Source organism: Embiotoca jacksoni, unplaced genomic scaffold (assembly GCF_022577435.1).
Source record: "Embiotoca jacksoni isolate LCO1_2020_lvr unplaced genomic scaffold, fEmbJac1.0.p SCAF_12, whole genome shotgun sequence".
Classification (NCBI taxonomy): domain Eukaryota; kingdom Metazoa; phylum Chordata; class Actinopteri; family Embiotocidae; genus Embiotoca; species Embiotoca jacksoni.
The window spans coordinates 17,230,064-17,249,630 of NW_027185252.1; the positions used below are offsets into that span (position 1 = coordinate 17,230,064).

The window sequence follows — 19,567 nt, forward strand, 5'->3', positions numbered from 1 at the left end:
AAATGCAGACAGTAAACTTCATGTTTGCTTATGGTTTAATTTAATGTCTTTCAAGTCACTTCTGAGCAGTGTTGAATTTAGATGATTGGCTTTGCGTCCTAAATATCTCATTTAAAAGTTGCAGTTATGGCAGCTTCTTAAACTATCATATCTCTAAAGGGTTTGAGGCCAGTGGCACAGTATTTGTGTGTAAACTCCTGTGCACAAAACCAGAGGAAAAAAAAAAACACGTCAGTTATTTAATGGCTCTCTGCATGATGATCTTCTTCAGGACTGAACTCATAACTCTGGGGATGCTCTCTGTGTATGTGCATCTTAAAACAAAAAGTAATAAAGAGTCAGATCTAGAGGAAAAATAAACTATTTGCTGAGGACACCACCAGTGCACTGTGATGAGGCAGGACAGGAGGCTTCGACAGCGAAGGGACCAAAGAGAAAAGAGTGAAGTCAAATGGATGAAACATTAAAGAGAAAAAAAAAAACCTCATTACATGGGAACGAAAACACTTGTGTTAATTTCATGGACTACTTCAGCGTGCCAGAACAGGTGACAGAAGGGGAGCTGTCCAATATGCAAGTGAGGAGTCCCCCCCCACACACACACACCCCCAAACCCCCAACCCCCAGTCAGCTTCTTCGGTGTGAATGAAATAAATAAACAATGAATGGTCCACTCTCCTCGCTCGCCTCATCCCATCTCATGCATGGCTGCCAGTAATGGTCTACTGGGTGTCAGCTTTTATTGGCACGGCACAAAGCAAGTGCCAAGGTTTTCGGTGGCTCGACTCCCCGCTGCAGACTGTGGATAAAAGCAAGCAAAATGCCTCAGCCGAGCTCAGAGACCTAGTCATGTTGGGCTGGAACGAGGAAGTGCAGTGGAGAGGGGAGGGACTCAGGGCGCAGCTCCATGGGGCCGCCGCGGCGCTGCGACCTTCTGCACATGGAGCCGGGGAGAGTTGGAAGAACTTCATACTGCAAACTCAAGGAATAGCAGGTAAAGTGACTTCCACCGCGCTTTTCAGCTCCACACTCATCTCTAAGGCTAGGTCAAGACCTCTAAACTGAGCTCGTATGCGCGCAAGATTTTTAGGAAACATTTGCGCCTGACTGGAAAAGACTCCTTGTAGTTTCGGTGCAGGTGCGCCGCAGCATCAAAATCCCGTTTGGTGCGCGTAATCTGCTGGCAGGGCATTTAACGGATCAACTAACAAGGGTATATTCAAAAATTAATTACGGCGAAATAGAATAATTTTACCGTCTTACTTCTTCCGGTCGGTAATTTAAGGGAAGTTGTGGAAATGTTCCCCATTTTCCATGTGTCTTTTTCTTTTGGGAAAATATGGATAAATGATATCCCAATCACTTTGATTTCAATGAAAATGTGAAATTAATTTCAAAGACTTCCTACATTACGCGTGCATCATTTTAACCCGTTTCACTGTTTTTCCTGTCCCGTTATAGCACCTGTTGCAACAGATGTGCGCACTTGTGTGTGTAAACTTCAGATAGTGCCGCACACTCCAGAGTTTAATAAAATATTTAACAACACATTTTCATGAAAACATTTTTACTTTTTGATGAAGACACAAATTTGTTTACAGTGAAAAAATGAAACCGTATGTAAAAATATTTGAGCGCTGCTTCAGCAGGAAATAACTACGCACCGAATAGTTGTATCTAAATAGCCTGTTTTCAGCTAAATGAGTAATCGACCAATCTGATAATTTTCCATACCGTTAAAGTTTGTGTTCACCTGTTCACAGTCTCACTTAGTTGTCACACGTCTGTGTGAAGAGACGGAGAAATTCAGATGTAGGCTGGACTGATGAAACTTTTTACACTGCTCACACTTGAAAGTTGTTCATCAACGCCCAGACAAAAAAAAAAAAAAAAAAAAAAAAAAAAAAAAAAATACTGTCAAACTTGAAGAAATAAATTATTTTTTTTTTGTTTTTTTTTTAACATAAAACCTAAAATTCCTAGTGTCAAACTAATTACATAATATTTTACGCCTTGTTTGCATTTGCTCAAATTAAGAATAATTTTAACTCAATCATAACTGTAACTATCTTTAAAGTGTGATGTAATGTCAGTGAGTTTGTCATTTATTTGTTCAAATCTTCAACTGCTTGACAGCACCTGCATTTGATATCATCTGTATATTTTTAATAAGTATAAATGCTTTTAACTATATTTTCAAACAAAGTGCTGTTCTTCTATAAATTTGAAACATTGAAAATAACTTTATTACCTTTACTAATAATGTAATTTCACTAATATCAGACATAACATAATAAACGCAAACTAACACCTGCCAAAAAGTGAAAAAAAAAGTTTGATTTCAGATGTTATAATGCGTAAATGAACCCCAGTACCTGCACAAATAGGACTTTTTCATTGCTGAGTTGGAAAGAGAAGTGCTGAAAGTCAGTCTGCAGATAGACATCTTTCTTGTCAGTCGAAACAGAAGTAAAGGAGGGGGAAGGGAGGGGTGGGGGCAGAGGAAGACAGACAGTTATTAAAATGATTGTACTGTGTGAATAGCAGAGTAGTGAAGTGTGTCAAATGCAAATGAAGGAAACTTCTCTCCAGAGCACCTTTTACTCTCCCCCTCGACCCCCTCCATATAGACTCCCAGAAACACATCTGCAAACAGTGTGTGCCCACTTCCACCCATACATTTCATGAATCGCTGATGACAATCTCTATATGAACAAAAGTGAGCATGCACCACATCGCTCGGCAGTGTAGGACAATCTCCTCTCCCTAATGGTCGATAAGAGGGCGCCCACAGCTTCATTACTTCTCATAAAACCCACGGGAGTCACAATTATTAATCCAGATATTTTCATTAATCGTCACTAAGTTTGCCTGAAGAGGAAACTTTTAGTGTGCGACTAGAAAGGATTAGAATTAAGGTCCTTTTTTTTCATGCATCAGTGATGTCAGGTTTAGTGTGCAATAAATTATTCTATTTATGATATAACACTGCTATTTAAAGGGTTTAAATGTTTAATTGCTACCAAACATCTCATTACTCATAGGAACATATATAAAAATACAAATGCTAAATACAAAATGTTATTATTGATTTTTAATGTTTAATTGTTCCATTAAAGGTAGCAGAAGTGTTAAAGTAAGATAACTTTAACTTAAACTTTCAAAAGATGTCTTTTATTACGTCCTTTATTTCTATACGTGAGTGTTGATCCATGTATTCTAGTATTTCCAGTTTATTTTAAATAAGCATTATGTCAATTTTATCTACACACACACACATGCAGCAGCGTTTAAGCTTTCTCCTGAGTATCCACACTTTGCTGGCGTGGTCCTCAGTATCTGTTAACGGTTGCGTTGTTTCTAATCCCCACCCTGCTCCCTGGTGTAGCTGTGCACCTCGCTATGAGCAGACGCCTCTATCCCCCCCAGCGCCCCCCCCCTCCCCCCGACCCCACCACCATCCTCCCAAACACACACACAAACACAGACACATGAGGACGACCGAGAATTCTGTCAACCCACAAGCCTCTTCCTGCCTCTCCTCACATGACGTGTCGCGACCAAAACTGTTCCAGCCCCCTCGCGCGCTGTGTCAAAAGTCCTCTACGAATTCCATCTCAAAGATTCCACCTGCCCCTAGCTCGTATACTCACACACGCCAACGCACACACACACAGTTCATTTCAGTTTGACACGATTACATTTATGATACAATGAGCACCTGGTTTTTATCAAAAAACATATTTTCAAAACACGATTTATCACATAATACATGAGGCACAGAAATTAAAAGTTGAGGTACAAATAAAACTATATGCAAAAAGTGTTTAAAATAGGACAGAAGTGTCAGTAACACGTAGAAAATACAAGCAGCATGAAACTAGTATCACTTTGTGCTTGAACAGAACAGCCACTTCCTGAATGTTCTCCACGCACTTTACTTTCCACATGCCTCTGCAAGTGGGTTGTGGCTGAATGTAGGAACTCTCTTTTCTTTTTGTGTATTTTTGTCAAAGCCCCCCCGCCAACACATCCGTGTTTCCCTTTGCACCATCTGCCCAGAAAAAAAGGGCACATGAGAATATACCTCCCTCTGCCCCCGACCTCCAAACTCCAGATGCTGAAGAACGGCGCTGCAGAGTCGCAGCTCAGCACAGTAACACGCAACACCCCCGTGTTGTGCTGAACAAATCATCTGCACAAGTGACCTTTGCCCCCCCCCCTTTTTCCTCCCCCCCTTACACTTGCATCCTGGGCGTCTGCAGGCCGCCGAGCTCCCTGACTTCACTCCGCAGAACGCTGTGCGTTGCGACATAGCGGCCCGGTCGCTTCCCACTATTTGTTCCAAATGTGTGGAGCCATCTGTCAGTAAAACAGGAAGGCCTAGGTTCCCCTTCTCCCTTGGGCTCGTTTCGCTATTTTCGGGAGCTTCACTTCTCCCTGTGTGGCTGCTTGGACTGGGCAGCGGCCCCACTGAGGGCTTCTTGAAGTGGCGGAGCTGGGGCTGAGGCTGTCGGGCCCATCTGCTGCAGGCTTGAGGGCCATCCATTATTAATGGGGCCACGAGCATTGGTGACTCCTCAGATAGTCAGCCCTGGCCGGAGGATCGCTTCTGGACTCGACTGCCTCGTCTTGCTGAAAAAAAATTAATAAATAAGGAGAAGTTCTCTGTCCTTCGGCCTGCTTTTCTGCCTCTTTTCTTTCTCTGCACCTTCCTGCTGCTTTTGCTCCTCTGACTTCTTGCCCTCTCATTGCTATCTACTTCTCTGCCACCATATCTCGCTGCCTCCCTCTCTTCTTCTCTCTCTTTCACTCCCTCTCTTTGTTTCTGATTGTGGCTTGCATGTGTCTGCGCTCAGGCCGCGGGCTCAGCGATGCATGCTCAGTAAATTAGAGAGAACACGAGCGCCGATCAGCTGGGTACGGCAAACACCCGCATCCTCGGTGACCTGGGGCCAGTTAATTTTCTGCTTAATTTTGCGGCAGTCAGTTTGCATTTTTGGATGATTACGTGGCAGGAAATTAACAATAAATAACAAATGTGGTCTGAAAGCCCATTCCCAGCAACCCGCGGGCCCCATCAGCCGGAGCCAAGCCACTCTCCAAGCTCAGTCTCCCTGTCAGACTTGTAATGAAAATGTCTGTAATGCTTTGTAATGTAATGTGGGGGACAGTGGTGTGTCTGCGGCTGTGACAACAGTGATCTCACTGAGGTGACGGAGTCACGCCGAGAAGTACACCCTTTACTCCACTTGCGCTTTTTATAATGTTGTTTCCTCAGCCTACACTTGATTAAACTTATACACATCTACATCTCCATCTCTCTCCCATTAGAGTACCTGCACCGCATGGAGACGGAGGAGGCCCAGGAAATGGCCCAGATGCCAGGTAAAAGCTCACATACTGCATGATTGAGCCGTAGAGAGCACAAAGTAGATACAATAGGCCAACACGCAGCCTCTTACACAAGGCGGAGGTAATTCTGCTCCTCCTGAATGAATCGTGGCGAGGGGTTGCGTGGTGAGTGACGGCTGTTTGCTGGTGTGTGTCTCCCCAGGCAGGGACAGCCCCCCCGCCAACGAAGTGTCCGAGGAGGCAGAGGAGCCCATGGCGGTCCCTGAGGACCTGTCAGCCAGCTCCGCCCACCAGCAGAACAACAGAGGGGACAAAGGTATGAGGCAACTACCCACCAAACGCACCCACATCCAGTCAGATCATCACTGATGCTTGTGTAAATTGTGTTAATTTGAGCGTGTGGTAGCTACATCAGGTCGAGTCTATCCCATGAAGCAGCAATCAAAAGGAATCCAAACTACTGCAGAGCCTTCATTCCCAAAGCATCCAAATCAGTGTAAAACGGTTAAATGAAAGTCATGTCCGGATCAAAAACCTAACATATATATTAAAAAAGCATAAAGCATGTTTTTTATAACTTAGTCCCATGCACATCCAGTGGGAGATATTTGCCGTTTCAAATCCCTTGGAAAAATTAATTTAAAGCTGTGAAGAGACACATTTAGGTCATTGGCAGGAAAGGTAAAAAAAGAAAAAAAAGAAAATCCCTTTGATCCATGGCATGTCATTAATAAGCCGAATCTTAAGGAATAGCTAATGTGGCCTTGATTTGAGTTTGCAAACAGCAAGCCAGGGAATATTATGGTGAAAATAAGGATGAAGTGAGCTGGAGGGACTCACAGCGGCGGCGCGTATTTATCTCATGTCTCCGAACATTGGTGGTTATTGAGAACAGGAAAGGCTCACTGGCTTCACATGACAGCAAGATGAATCGGACGTAATCAGTTAAATGATGGAGGCATAGATTGGTAACACTTTGAAGCACATCGTACCCACTTTTCAAAATATTAGGGACCATCACAGTTTCCGAGATGCTCTAAGATGAAGTGAATCCACGAGAGACCTTCATTTATTGATTTAACTTATGACATCATTACACGTCACAAAAGTCAAACAAATAGGAAGTACAGATATAAAGTATCAGTTAAATTTAAGGACAATTTTCAGCTAATGATTCAAAAGAGGTGCAATTATGGAAATTTTTTTGTATTTCATAATGAAAAAAAGAAAAAAAAAGCTTTATGTCTCTAATTTAGCCATCCTATCAGTGTTTTTCCACCTATCCAGATAACGGAAAAGATTAGCAGCACACAGTCAAAAATAAGATGTGAGAGGAAACTGAAATAGGATGTGTAAGAGTTTCCTAAGAAGAACTTGCCATCAGACAGTTTCAACACTCCTGGAGAGATAAAGAGTTCAGGAACAGGGCCAAGCTCAGAGAGATCAGCACATCACGACACCGCATAGGTCACACACCTGCACACACACACACACACACACACACACACACACACACACACACACACACACATACACACACACACACACACACACACACACACACACACACACACACACACACAAAGGCGCTCACTTCGATGTTACTGCTGTAGAGCTGCGACGGCATCTAAACAATTAAAACCAGTTAGGAAACATGTGTAGAGCCATGTTTGAGCTGAGGAAATGATAAAGTGGACTGACTTTCACTGGAAGCTTGTAAAGAGCGTAAAGAGGGCTCAGCTTGCAGCCTGCATGTATGACTATATGTAGTATATGTGAGTTTCTGTTCATTCCCCTCACATGTGTGTGTGTGTGTGTGTGTGTGTGTGTGTGTGTGTGTGTGTGTGTGTGTGTGTGTGTGTGTGTGTGCGTGTGGGTGTGGGTGTCTATATAGGGACAGAGAAAAAGAAGGGAAGTGCAAGTATCTGGTACATCTATGCATGGCTGCCTCTGTGATAAAAGCCTGAACGAGTTATAATTATCACCCAGGATCATGTGTTGCTCAGTTCTCTTTCTTGAAAAAATAAAAAAAACAGGGGGACTAAATGTGGGACACGGGGCCTTAAAGTATCGAAAGCTCAAAACCTCAAAACCCACGTTGTTTCCTGTTGCAAATAAGTCCTCACAGCCTGGGATCATCACTGTTGGCGCACATTCACAATGCTACTCTGAGAGGACTCTGAGCAGAGGAGAGGTTTATATGTCAAAGTGTCATCCACAATTTTCGGTCTCAATGTCGAGTGATTTAACACCCCCCAAAAAACAATATTGCCGTGTGAAAAGGAGATATATTCTGTTAAAGTCACAAGGATGTAAAATTACCCCTCACAACATCCCGGAGATATGATTTCTCTTTCACTTTCCGTGATTCAGATGGAGCCGCTGCTATTTCAGACAGTTGAGACTGAGCTGTCTAGTTCCTGAAAACATGGAGGCGAGTTACAGAAAAGAAATGAAAAAAAAAAAAATGCATGAGGGGAAAAGCAGGCTTTTTTTGGTGTTCCTGCAAGTTGTGTTGAGCGTGTTGCTGGCGCGGTTTAACACATGTGGTTCCACTACCTTGCACTCAGGGTTATTTTCAGGCAGTGAGAGCAGCACAAGTCAGTAACAGGAACCTCCAGCAGGCTCCCTGCGTTTCCCCGCTGCACAACTCACACGTTTGCTATGCTGCTTCCTATTAACTATTAATCTCCGTTACTATAACTACTTAATTTGCGTCTTTTCGAGCCTCTTATTAGTTGGTCGCTTCTCCCAGTGTTTGTCATTTCTCCATTCTCTGCCACAGCATGTGTTATCCCTTTGTTCTGTAACGGGGAGATTACTTCCACACATCAGGTTATAATCTTTTTATTGAGACCTGCTTTGTTTGTCTACTACATGATCTGACACCTGCTTCCCAAAACCAGCAAATCAGGATGTGTGATAATGACAAACATGATATAAAGTAAAAGCCTTCTTCCTACTCCCGATTTAGTCACAACTTCCCCAAATCCATGAGAAGTGGGTGGCAGCGCAGCGTTCATGGTTCCCTTCAGTTTAGCCGATGACCTGAAAGTCTTGTTAATGTTAAATGACAAGAAATCAACATAAAGATTTGATGTATTGCTTTGTTCTAAACTTTTAGTTTCCTGACAGTATAGTCCTGTTTTAGTGTTTATTCCCGGATCAGTTCTATATTTACATTTGCAGAGAAATCTACAGAAAAGTTCAATTAAAACATTTATTAATTTACATAAAAATACCAAGTACATTAATATTAAAAGGAAAAAAGTTATTTTGCCACAAAATTGTGGTGGTCAGAAGTTTTGTGGCTAAAACATTAAATTAGAGCAAGCTCAACAAATGAAACTAACTTGATGCCTCCTGCACACAGTTACATCATCATTTAAGTGCTGATATCTGAAAAAAAAACTTGGTGGTTGTAGTGAGAACGTTGTACATGTTTTTCAACACATGCAACATGGAGCCTGACTGTGGTTACTGTGCAGCTTGTAAGTCTCTTTTACATTTAAAATATGAAATGAGTGAGTAGGATACGTTCACAACTGGACTCAGCTTCTCAAAATGTTACAAAAGGTGTCAACATGTCTTCAGTTATTTTTCCTTTGGCACGAGGGAATATGCAAAGATTTTAAAAAAGCTAAAGTAGCCAAATTTAAAAAAAAAAAAAAAAAAGAACTAAAACTGCAGCTTGAATAAGAGAAAATGTCATATTGACTTACCTGAACCTGAATGTGAAAGTGTGCACAAACAGTGAGCCAGCAGAGAAGTTTAAAGAATTACCTTTACTGAACAACAGCTGATATTGTCATCTTATAGTAACCATACATTGGTAAAATAAATAGCAGATTAATGGTTACAATAGATAAAGCAACACAAACTGATAAATCGCTATAATAAATGTAAAATGGTTAATGTTTAGATTAGTTAAATGGTTCACATTTATTGATGAATTTTGGAAAACTAATTTCAAGATAGATTAGTTATGTAAAAGTAACTAGATAAAAAAAAAAAACTGATTAAGATTAAAATGATGAGTTGAAAATTGTGGATAAAAGGTTGAAATAGATTACGTTAGCCGAAAACAAATGAATGGTTCAAATTGTTAGCTAAATTAATGGATGACGAAATCATCCATTAAATAATGTTTGCTGCGTGACAGATAAATAGTTAAAAGGCCAATTAAAATGATAACAGTTACAGTAGTTAACTAAAAAATGACAGAAAAAAGGTGAAATAGTTAAAAGTATAAATAGGAAGTGAAAAAGCAAAAGTAATGACAAATGGTTGAAATATTGAATTAAAAGTAATGAATAAATCATCCAAATTAATAGTTAAACTTTAGGGAAAACATTTAAAATATTTTTGCTTAAATAGATTAATGGTTAAAATAAACATTGTTGAGAGCTGCTGTATCTCTCGATGCCTTTAAAACTAGAAAACCTCGTCAGGGAAACGTTTCAACATATATTTAACATTCATTGTTACCGTCGTGGCACTCTCAAGACATTTTGGATGCATGTGTGGTATGTTTGTCAATTTAACACACAGTTCTGTAACATAACTCATCATCAGTATTACATCTAGAGGTTTTATTTTAACAGACAGAGAAGCATTTTTTTTTCCTTCGCATGCACAGCTGGTGTCTCTCTTATCTCATCTTAGCTTGTCCAAAAAAATTCAACAGTCGAACAGATGAGCAGATTGTTTGTCATGAAAAAGAACATTTTTAAAATTGTGTGGAGATGAACGATTGGCTGGTGTGACTTTGATCGGAAAAGCGATCATCCACGTCTACACATCTACAACTACCCAGTTGTCTCTCTTCTTCCCGCCGTCTATGGCAAACATACAACAGGGGAGTTCTTCTCCCTCCGTGACTCTCGGTGAAAACAGACCTGTTTCAGTTACAGGCTGTTTTACAATTCCTTTCCCAGCTTCCCTTTCTGTCACTTCTCCATAATTCTTGGTATTTCAGTTAGACAGGCCCGGTTTCTAAAGCTTCCCCTTTTCCATAGATTCCTATATTTCATGATTTCCACTTCTTCCTCTTCTGTTGTACAAACAGAGGTAGAGGCGTGTGGAAATCAGGCTGCCACGGTGACATGCAAACCACAGGCTGGTAGCTGTGGGACTTGCATGATCGGTCAGTTCTCTTAAATATTTCTAAAGATCTCTGGTGGGAAAAGAAAGGAGCTGGCAGTTCATGGCATGGGACACTTTTCTTTTCTGACCACTTTGGGAACATCAAAATAACATTCTAGACATTTTTCTGTTTCATAAATGTTAGTTAACATTCATCACTCATGTAGTATTTTCTTTCTGTATTTTTTAAAAAAAAATGTAAAAATGTCAAAAACGTAATTAAGCCGCCTGGAAATGAAGCTGACAGTGAAAAGGCCGCGTGTGAGTGAGTGTTTGTGTTCGTCTGTGTTCATCGCACTCTGCTGCTCTGACAGATACCGCGCTCGTCCCTAGTTTCACACTGCTTCCTGTGTCTCTGCTTCCTGTTTATGTTGCTGTCATTCGCCTCACCAAAGTGTGATTGTGATGATCGGTGTGTTTCTACATCTCATCACATGCTATCCACCTGTATATCCGTTTAAAGTATTCAACGCCGCTTTAACCAAAACAAATAGTCGAGCATAACTTTTAAATGTGCAGCTGCTGTTTGTTGAGTTTTTTAAGGCTGAATTAAGAAAAATAAAATAGGAGGCTAACGTTTTTGAAGTTTTGACGCAGCGTCCCGCTTCACATGAAGATGTCACAATGTGCACTAAAGGAGGTTTGTCATTACAAAGCCATTGTCATCCTTCCCATTGTATAATGCTGTTTCAGTGTTATTACATACAGTGTCTATCCCAACAGAAGAGTTAAGAAATGAACCACACTGAATGAATTAAGGACACATTTTATCATACTGACAAAATAAGTAATTTTTCTCAGCTGCAAATCACAGTTTGTGTGCATCGTCATAGTCTTTATATGAGCGTGTAACTGATTTGGGTACGTAACATCTCTTCTGCAGGTTAAAAAATAGGAATCTGCAAGTGAGACAAAACAAAAGTACAAATAAATATGGGACAAATGAAGATAAATGAGTAAAAAGGCTGAACAATAAGAGAGAAAAATGTAATTACTGAAATTCGATTTAATCACTGAAACAACAGAACTTGGTCAGGTAAAGTGTGCATAAAATTAGCAGCAATACTAAATAATAGACAGAATTACAAAATAACTTTTAGAAATTATATGTCTAAAAAGATTTATTTATGAGATATTAATTCACTGAGAGGACAGTGAGGCTTCAGCACAATACTAGAACAACTGTTCTCATGTCACAGTATCAATATTACTCTGATAAACTGCCCATCATCTTTAGTATTTAACATCATGACAGAAGCATGCTCGTATATTCTAAACCGTGGCCCCCCCCCACCCCTCCTTGCCCTCTTTTCCAGCCTGTAACATTAAAGTTGAGGCTCGCAGTGATGAGGAGAGTGGGCTGGCCTGTGACATGAATGGCGTGGAGGAGGAGGAGTGCGCGGAAGACTTGCGCGTGATCGATTCCTCGGGGGCCAAGGTGAACGGCTCACAGCCGAGCCCCGAAGCCAAGGCCTTCTCCTCGGCCGGCGGTATCCGGCTGCCCAACGGGAAGCTCAAGTGCGATATCTGCGGGATAGTTTGCATTGGCCCCAATGTGTTGATGGTGCACAAGCGAAGCCACACCGGTAAGCCGCCTGCATCACTTCTTGCCCTTCCTTTGCACCCATGTTCACTGTTCGTATGAGAGGATGGATGAGAGAAAGGTGTCTGTTTGATGTATTTCTTTAGACTTGAAAAGCCCGAAAATAAATTGTTGTCCCCGACTGTTTTTTACACTAACACAAGCAGTATCTAGTAGCTTTGTGTCCTCTTTGAATACACTCAAACATTAGTGATAGATTCTTAGAAATAAACTTGCAGTCTCCCTTATACTCTCTTGTAGCTGTAGTTAATAGCACGCCTGCATTTGGCTGTATGCGCGCAGACCCTCCTTTCGTGCGTGAAATAGACTTTAAATATACCATTAGCATTCATTAATGTTCATCTAAAGGTCTCTGAATTACCACATGACAAGCTGATCAAGTTATTGTGCGATAAAGTAGCAAAGACAAACTTGGTCCAAAAAGAAAAAAAAAAAAAAAACATGCCTCAGTTGAGAAACAGGATATCTGTTGCAATTAAATGGGATCTTCATGAAGCTACAATTATCTGACTATTAAAAGTTTTTCAAAATTCAAAATTGATATTCTATTGTAATGGAGCCAAACCAGTGGTGGGGAACATTTGTGAAAAAGGCACTTAACTGTCAAGCTTTAGAAACTAATGAAACTCAAAATGGAAGAAAGGAACACTAGACTAATGTAAATGCAAAAGAAAGTACAATAAAAGATATAATGAAGTGCCTCCTATTTAAATAGAAAATATTCTGTGGTGAGTCTTTGCTCCTGAAATGCATTTTTAATGAATTTCCTTTTTTATATATTTTTGCTGCTTCACTGGTGACTCTTATTTTATGGGGGGCCTTTGAAAAAAAAAGCCACATTAAAACGTTCTCACAGAATGCCACAACACTCGGAGAGACTGGATATTGGTTTATTCCAGAAGCGCTGATCAGGAAGACTGGCTCTCAACACAAAGTGTTTCCTTCGCTTTATTCAAATGAGGCTGAATTTGCATTGTGATGTGCCGCTCTTATTTTAGAGACGAAGAAGAGGAAAAAATGAGATTTTCAGATCAAATTGACCTAGGCAATGGTGCATTACGGAACTGGCAGGCTGAGTCTGAAAGGCTCTTGTTCGATCAGAGCGGCAGAAGTCGGTGGGGCAGGGGGAGCATGGAGAGATGGAGTGTCACTCTGCTGTGAAACCCTCCCACCGGCTGCTGGATCGCTCTCCGCCCCGGAGACGCTCCATCATCCAGCTTGTTCTGGCGCTCGGCGTGCTTGTAGTGCAGTGACCCCGCATTCCCGCTGCAGCCCGCTCGCTCATCCGCAGAGAACAAGACGGTGTGCTTTTATTGTTGTCAGTGGAGGCATCAAACAGAGTCAGATCAGTCTAATCAAGAAGAAACAACAAAATTATAAACTGATAAACATATAAAACCGGGTGCCATTGAAACATACAAATATTCTGTTTACAGTTTGCTGTCCTGTGTGTTTTTTCTGCACCTTTGCAGTAACGTGTGTGTGTCTTGTGTGTCTGCTCTCGTCCTCAGGAGAACGTCCGTTCCAGTGCAGCCAGTGCGGCGCCTCTTTCACCCAGAAGGGCAACCTGCTGCGTCACATCAAGCTGCATTCGGGGGAGAAGCCCTTCAAGTGTCACCTGTGCAGCTACGCCTGTCGCAGGAGGGACGCCCTCAGCGGCCATCTACGCACCCACTCGGGTCAGTACACAGCGAACACCCATATTAGTTCGAGGAACGCGGTTGGAAGCTTTTACAAAAGGCACGACAACTGCAGCGCGCGCAGCGAGACCTCAGAGTTATATAAGGGGAAGTTGACAGGGTGTTGATATGGTGTCACTTTTTGTTTTTTTGCAAACGCTTTGCAGAAGTATGTGTTAATGAAATTTGGGTGTAAACAGTGCACTTGCTCTGAACAGTGAAATGCATATCATTTTTAAACTTGCATTAAGGTGCACATTGAGCTGCATTCACACAAAAATAGTGTGATGATAATTAAAGCATCACAATCTGGATAAAAGATAATTTGTCTGAACTACTTTTTGCCTCCACATCCTGGTGTGCACGCAGTAGAGGTGAATTCAATTAAAAGTAAAGCTGCTTGGAAAGTACCAGAGGCTTACAAACAGGGGTGGACTACGCAAATGATATTTAGGACAGGAGCACTATTTATGTTATTAATATGATTCTTATTATGTCACATGAATATACTTGTTATTGTCAACAAATCCCATGAAAAGATTTAAACTAACAGCCTGTCACTCAATTCCTCTGACTTCCCTCCTGACTGTGATCCTCAGCTCACTGGTTCCTTTGTTCAATAATGGTTTGAAAAGTTTCACTTATTAAAACAGATTTTTATCAATCATGTCTCCTTTAAAGAACATGTTTCATGTTGGACACCAGTGTAACTCTACAGCTCAGAGGAGTAAGCTGTGGTAATTGTTCAGGCCCAGTGTTGTAACCAGAAAGCTCCTCAAGCAATTCTGACCAGACATCATTAGTATTTTTATTATTCATATGTACGTTTTTCATATTTCATTTATTCCATGGTTCATTTATATTTCAAATTTACACCACAACCGTTGATTCTTCTCTGTAAGGTCACATATAAGTTTCTGCTGAGGAAATATTCAATCCCTTGTTTTGTTTTTATTCTATTTTGTAAGTGGAAGAGAAATTACCCACCATGATACACTTTTTTTTAAATCTGGAATGTAAACTCAGCCACAATTATCTCCCAAATTGAGGACATGACCTCAGCAGTGTCTACAACAGACTCCTGCCATCCCAAAACACAGAGAAGGACCTCCCATAGACAGGGTTCATACAAATTGAGTCAAATATTCTGAAAAGTTACAGAAAAGTTGTAAAAATGTATTGGTGAGAATGTGTAGTGATCACATGTCAATCAAAGAGTGGGCAGTACTACAGTCAGGTCCTTTTGTCAGTGACGTTTCTATAGGTGGTGCTCTTCCTCTGATCTCTGTTCACGCTTTCTACCGAGTCTCTCCTCTTCTACTTATTCCAGTTAAAGTGTGAATGTAACATCCATCCCCTCCTGTGGTTATCCAGGAAGTAGAAACCTGACATGTAAAACAGCAGATTAACTAAAGGCTATATAGTTGTTTTTTTTTGTTTTGTTTTTTTAAATGACTTTAAACATGTCGTGTCACTTTGATATCCGCCCTGACATCAAATATTGCACGGCTCTGTTTACACTCCTGTCATGACATTTGTCTTGCAGTTGGAAAGCCCCACAAGTGCGCTTACTGTGGGCGGAGCTACAAGCAGCGCAGCTCTCTCGAGGAGCACAAGGAGAGGTGTCACAACTACCTCCAGTGCATGGGGCTGCAGAACAGCATCTACACAGGTTGGTGCCTCTCGAGACGCGCACTTAACTTTCACACAAATCCAACGACCTACTTCACATCGAGCGCGGGACTGTGAGCACACAACAGCAGCGTAGATTGCTGACTGTGTTGCTAAGTGCACCAACAAAAAAAACCGTCAAGTTACTGTCATTTCTTTAGGTATCCAAAACATCTGCAGAGCTGATCACGTTGTTAGTATGAAATTCTGTTTTGTTTTTTTATCCATATGTACTATGCAGTCATAAATTGATATTTTATATGTATTGTCATCTTTTAAGCTCTACATTAAAACTTAGAGACACATCATCTGCCGTCATCTGTGAGCATGAACAAACTCTGTATTTATAGACCAAGTGCTTCACACGTGTCAGAAAACCCCATCAGGCATGTGTCATCACTTTAAATGAGACAAACTCTGAATTACTTTGACTCTGAAATCTACTTCTCTGTCTTGCTTTCCAGTAGTAAAGGAAGAAAGCAACCAGAATGAGCAGAGGGAAGACTTAAGCCAGACGGGATCTGACAGAGCCTTGGTGCTAGACAGACTAGCTAATAATGTAGCCAAACGTAAGAGCACTATGCCACAGAAGTTTGTTGGTAAGGGCTCCAATCTGCTTCCTTTTGTGTGAATACAATGTCGCTACTTCTTGCTGAAAGAAATACATGTAACATGCTGCACCTACGAGAGCTGCATACCTGAAGCTGCAATGTGATTTGTGCTGGTTAGGTTTGTTTTCAGCTTTGCCACGCTGGCTCTGCACAGTGCACGCAGTACAGCCGGATCAGGGACTTGAATTTAATTGTTATCAGAAAAAACTGTTTTAATATTTACTGTTATTTTCTGTGCATTCATTTAACATTAAATCTTCATATTAAAATAGGGAGAAAAATAAAGTGTTAAGAGGCAAAGGAAATTATAATGATAAAGATCAACAACAACGGCGAGTTATTTTAAATCAGCTAGAGAGGCTCAGTGTGATGACAGGATGCAGGTGAAAGTGTGTCAGTAAACTGCGACCCTCACTCAGCTCTTCTGTCTCCCTCAGGAGACAAACGTCTGTCCGACCTCTCTTACGACGGCGGAGCAGGCGAGCTGATTCAGCCCCACGTCATCGACCAGGCCATCAACAGCGCCATCAGCTACCTGGGGGCCGAGGCGCTGCGGCCCCTGGTCCAGACGTCTCCGGCCTCCTCCTCCGACGTGGCTCTCGGCTCCATGTACTCCCTCCACAAGCCGCCGACAGAGGGCCACGTGGGGACGGGCTTGTCGGCCAAAGACAGTGCGGCGGAGAACCTGCTGCTGCTCTCCAACTCCAAGTCGGTGTCCAGCGAGAAGGACGGCTCGCCCAGCCAAAGCGGCCAGGACTCCACGGACACCGAGAGCAACAACGGGGACCGTCCGGGCGGAGCGGCCACGGGTCTCATCTACCTGACCAACCACATCACCTCCGGGGTGAGGAACGGCGTGCTGCCGCTGGTGAAGGAGGAGCAGCAGAGGCAGTACGACGCCATCCGGGCCAGCATGGAGATGGCCTCCGAGGGCTTCAAAGTGGTGACGGCAGACGGGGAGCAGGTGAGGGCCCACCGCTGCGAACACTGCCGCGTCCTCTTCCTGGACCACGTCATGTACACCATCCACATGGGCTGCCACGGCTTCAGAGACCCCTTCGAGTGCAACCTCTGCGGTCACCGGAGTCAAGATCGATACGAGTTCTCCTCTCACATTACACGAGGGGAGCATCGCTACTGAGCCCCCCCAACAGACATGCACCTGCAATAAACGCATAGAAATACAAAATGTAAAATACACCGTTGATGTCTGTGTGTTGTGTTTTTATACCAGGCATGCATGTTTGTTGACCACAGATAAATGTATACAACTATTAAACTTTTTTTTTTTTTTTTTTCATTCGTTCTTGCTCAAAAAGAAAACCTTTTTTTTTTTTTTTTTTTTTTAAGGAAACAAAATATTAAAAACAATACAGTTGTTTCCCTCCTAATGAAGCCTGTATTTACAGTTGCCATAAATATGAAATGTAAAAATGTGTTCTTTCTTTTGTGAAAAACAGTTAGAAACTTTGTTTTCTAGATTTAAAATAAGATTTACATCCATCCTTGTACCAACATCTGTTCTGAATAACAGAAAAAAAGATTCCCTCCGCAGGCGACGCCATCGTAACATTAAATACAATCAGTAAAAACTTCTCAATCTGTGTAGAGAAATCCACCGTTCTGTCCGAGGCCTGAACCTGCTCTTCTGTTTGTAAAAACCCACATTATTATTTATAAGAACATTTCCACGCCTGTCTGTTTTTGTATTTATTACAGTGATCGATGTTTGTCTCATAGAGTAGTGAAAGCTGGATCTTTTTCTGTTCAACTGTACTAAATGTGTATGAGGTGATCCATGACTGCTGCTGGAAGCTAGTTTTTCGTGTTATCAGAAGAAAATGTTATCCTGGACTTTTTGTTTTATACCTGAAGGCTAAGAATTGTTTGACTCATGAAATGAAAGTTGACCTCATTGGAAGGGAGCTTTATGCTTGCAAAATATCAATAAAGGATATTTTATATATGCACACAGAGCGGGGAAGTGTTTTGTCTTTCAAATGATGGACAAAGAAAAAACATTGATGGAAGAAAAGGATATTGTTTAATGAATGGAGGCAGCTACTTGGAATTATCTCTATATTTATATGTATGTTTATATGGCAAGAGTTTAATGTAGTGAACTACATTAACCCCCTGTCAAAGAATATGGAAATGTCTACAGTAAAGTGTTTGAAGTCTGTAGTAAATTAGGGTCACACTTAAGAAAGTGATTCTTGGATTTAACAGAAAGTTTCCACCATTTTTACCTTCTTTACTTTCTCAGACTTGCTGAAATAATTAAGTTTACGTGTCATTCAAGATGCTCAGCTCTACCTGTCAAAGAAAAGCCGAGAAAAAGGGAATGACTGGCATATGTGCAAACAAACACTGAGCACACTATAAGACAATTAAGAGTGAGACGAGGGCGAACACACACGTCTCCACACACTGTACAATTAAGAACCGATATGTGGTTGCAAAGTGAAAAAAAAAAAAAAGGGCACATTTTATTCAAATATTCATTTCTTCTTCAGTGGTTTGTGGAAATAAATAAAAAAAATTTTTTCCTTATTATCTAATAAACTACCAGGAGGCCAACATACAGACCACACTGGGATTCTTGTGTTAAAGAGCTGGTAGCCAAGCAGGACACACAAAAAATGCTGTGCATGAGTGTGGAGACCCTTCACACACACACACACACACACACACACACACACACACACACACACACACACATACAAAAGCATGCATGGACATATGCCGCGTCCAAGAACCTGAAGAGTCCGGATGGTCCTCAGAGGCAGCAGCAGCGAGCTGGGACGGAGAGGATCAGCCACTGGAGCAGAAGGCCGGGGCCGGGGCTCTGAGGGCCAGGCTGTCTGGAGAGGCTCGGTCGGACCGGGCAGAGGAGCTCGGTGGTGTTGTCGCGGAGGCAGCCGCGTCCAGATGGCTGCTGTGTGATTTAGCAGAAACGGGAAGCAGCTGTGGCCAGTGCTGAGCCCCCCCCACACACCCACACCCACACCCACACACACACACACACACACACACACACACACACACACACACACACACACGCACGCTTGACTGGGACCCAACAAGGGAGGAAGGGCATTTGCATGAGAGGGATAATTTGGCCAACCAAATCTGGCCCTGCCTGAATCCCAAATCTCACTTCCCCTTTCAGCCCTGCTGACTGAAATACTCCTTCAAGAGGCAGATTTACCCGATTCCAGTTGTGGGGTTAACGGCATCCAACAAGATGGTAGTGCTCAATATTAGCACACTTCACAGGACTGTGTCCCATTAATGGGACTCACAGGAATTAACTCACAGGAGACTTGGTTAATCTGGTCCTGTTTCTTTATTGCCTCTGTTTGTTTTTCTTCAAGTGGAAGTCTATTCAGGAACGTAAACTGATCATTTTAAAAATATTTCTTATTAGAAGAGTGACTGGAAAACTAGATACACTTGAATTAATGAAGGTCTATGATCTTAGACCAAGTGATGGAAAGTAG

General features: G+C 41.9%; 1 protein-coding gene across 5 annotated transcripts; it reads left to right on the forward strand.

Annotated features, from left to right (window-relative positions):
- Nucleotides 1-868: 868 nt before the first annotated feature.
- On the forward strand, nt 869-17,376 carry ikzf1 (IKAROS family zinc finger 1 (Ikaros)). 5 transcript variants are annotated; one of them, XM_069145203.1, is made up of 8 exons: nt 869-994; nt 5,335-5,388; nt 5,558-5,671; nt 11,817-12,086; nt 13,615-13,782; nt 15,329-15,454; nt 15,918-16,052; nt 16,502-17,376. In XM_069145203.1, exons 2-8 carry the CDS (start codon nt 5,349-5,351, stop codon nt 17,203-17,205), a joined length of 1,557 nt encoding a protein of 518 aa, XP_069001304.1. In that variant the 5' UTR covers nt 869-994; nt 5,335-5,348; the 3' UTR covers nt 17,206-17,376. The 5 variants fall into 5 exon arrangements, with proteins under 5 accessions (XP_069001304.1, XP_069001305.1, XP_069001306.1 ...); XM_069145204.1 differs by having other exon boundaries at nt 15,921-16,052; XM_069145205.1 differs by lacking the exon at nt 15,918-16,052.
- Nucleotides 17,377-19,567: the final 2,191 nt, after the last annotated feature.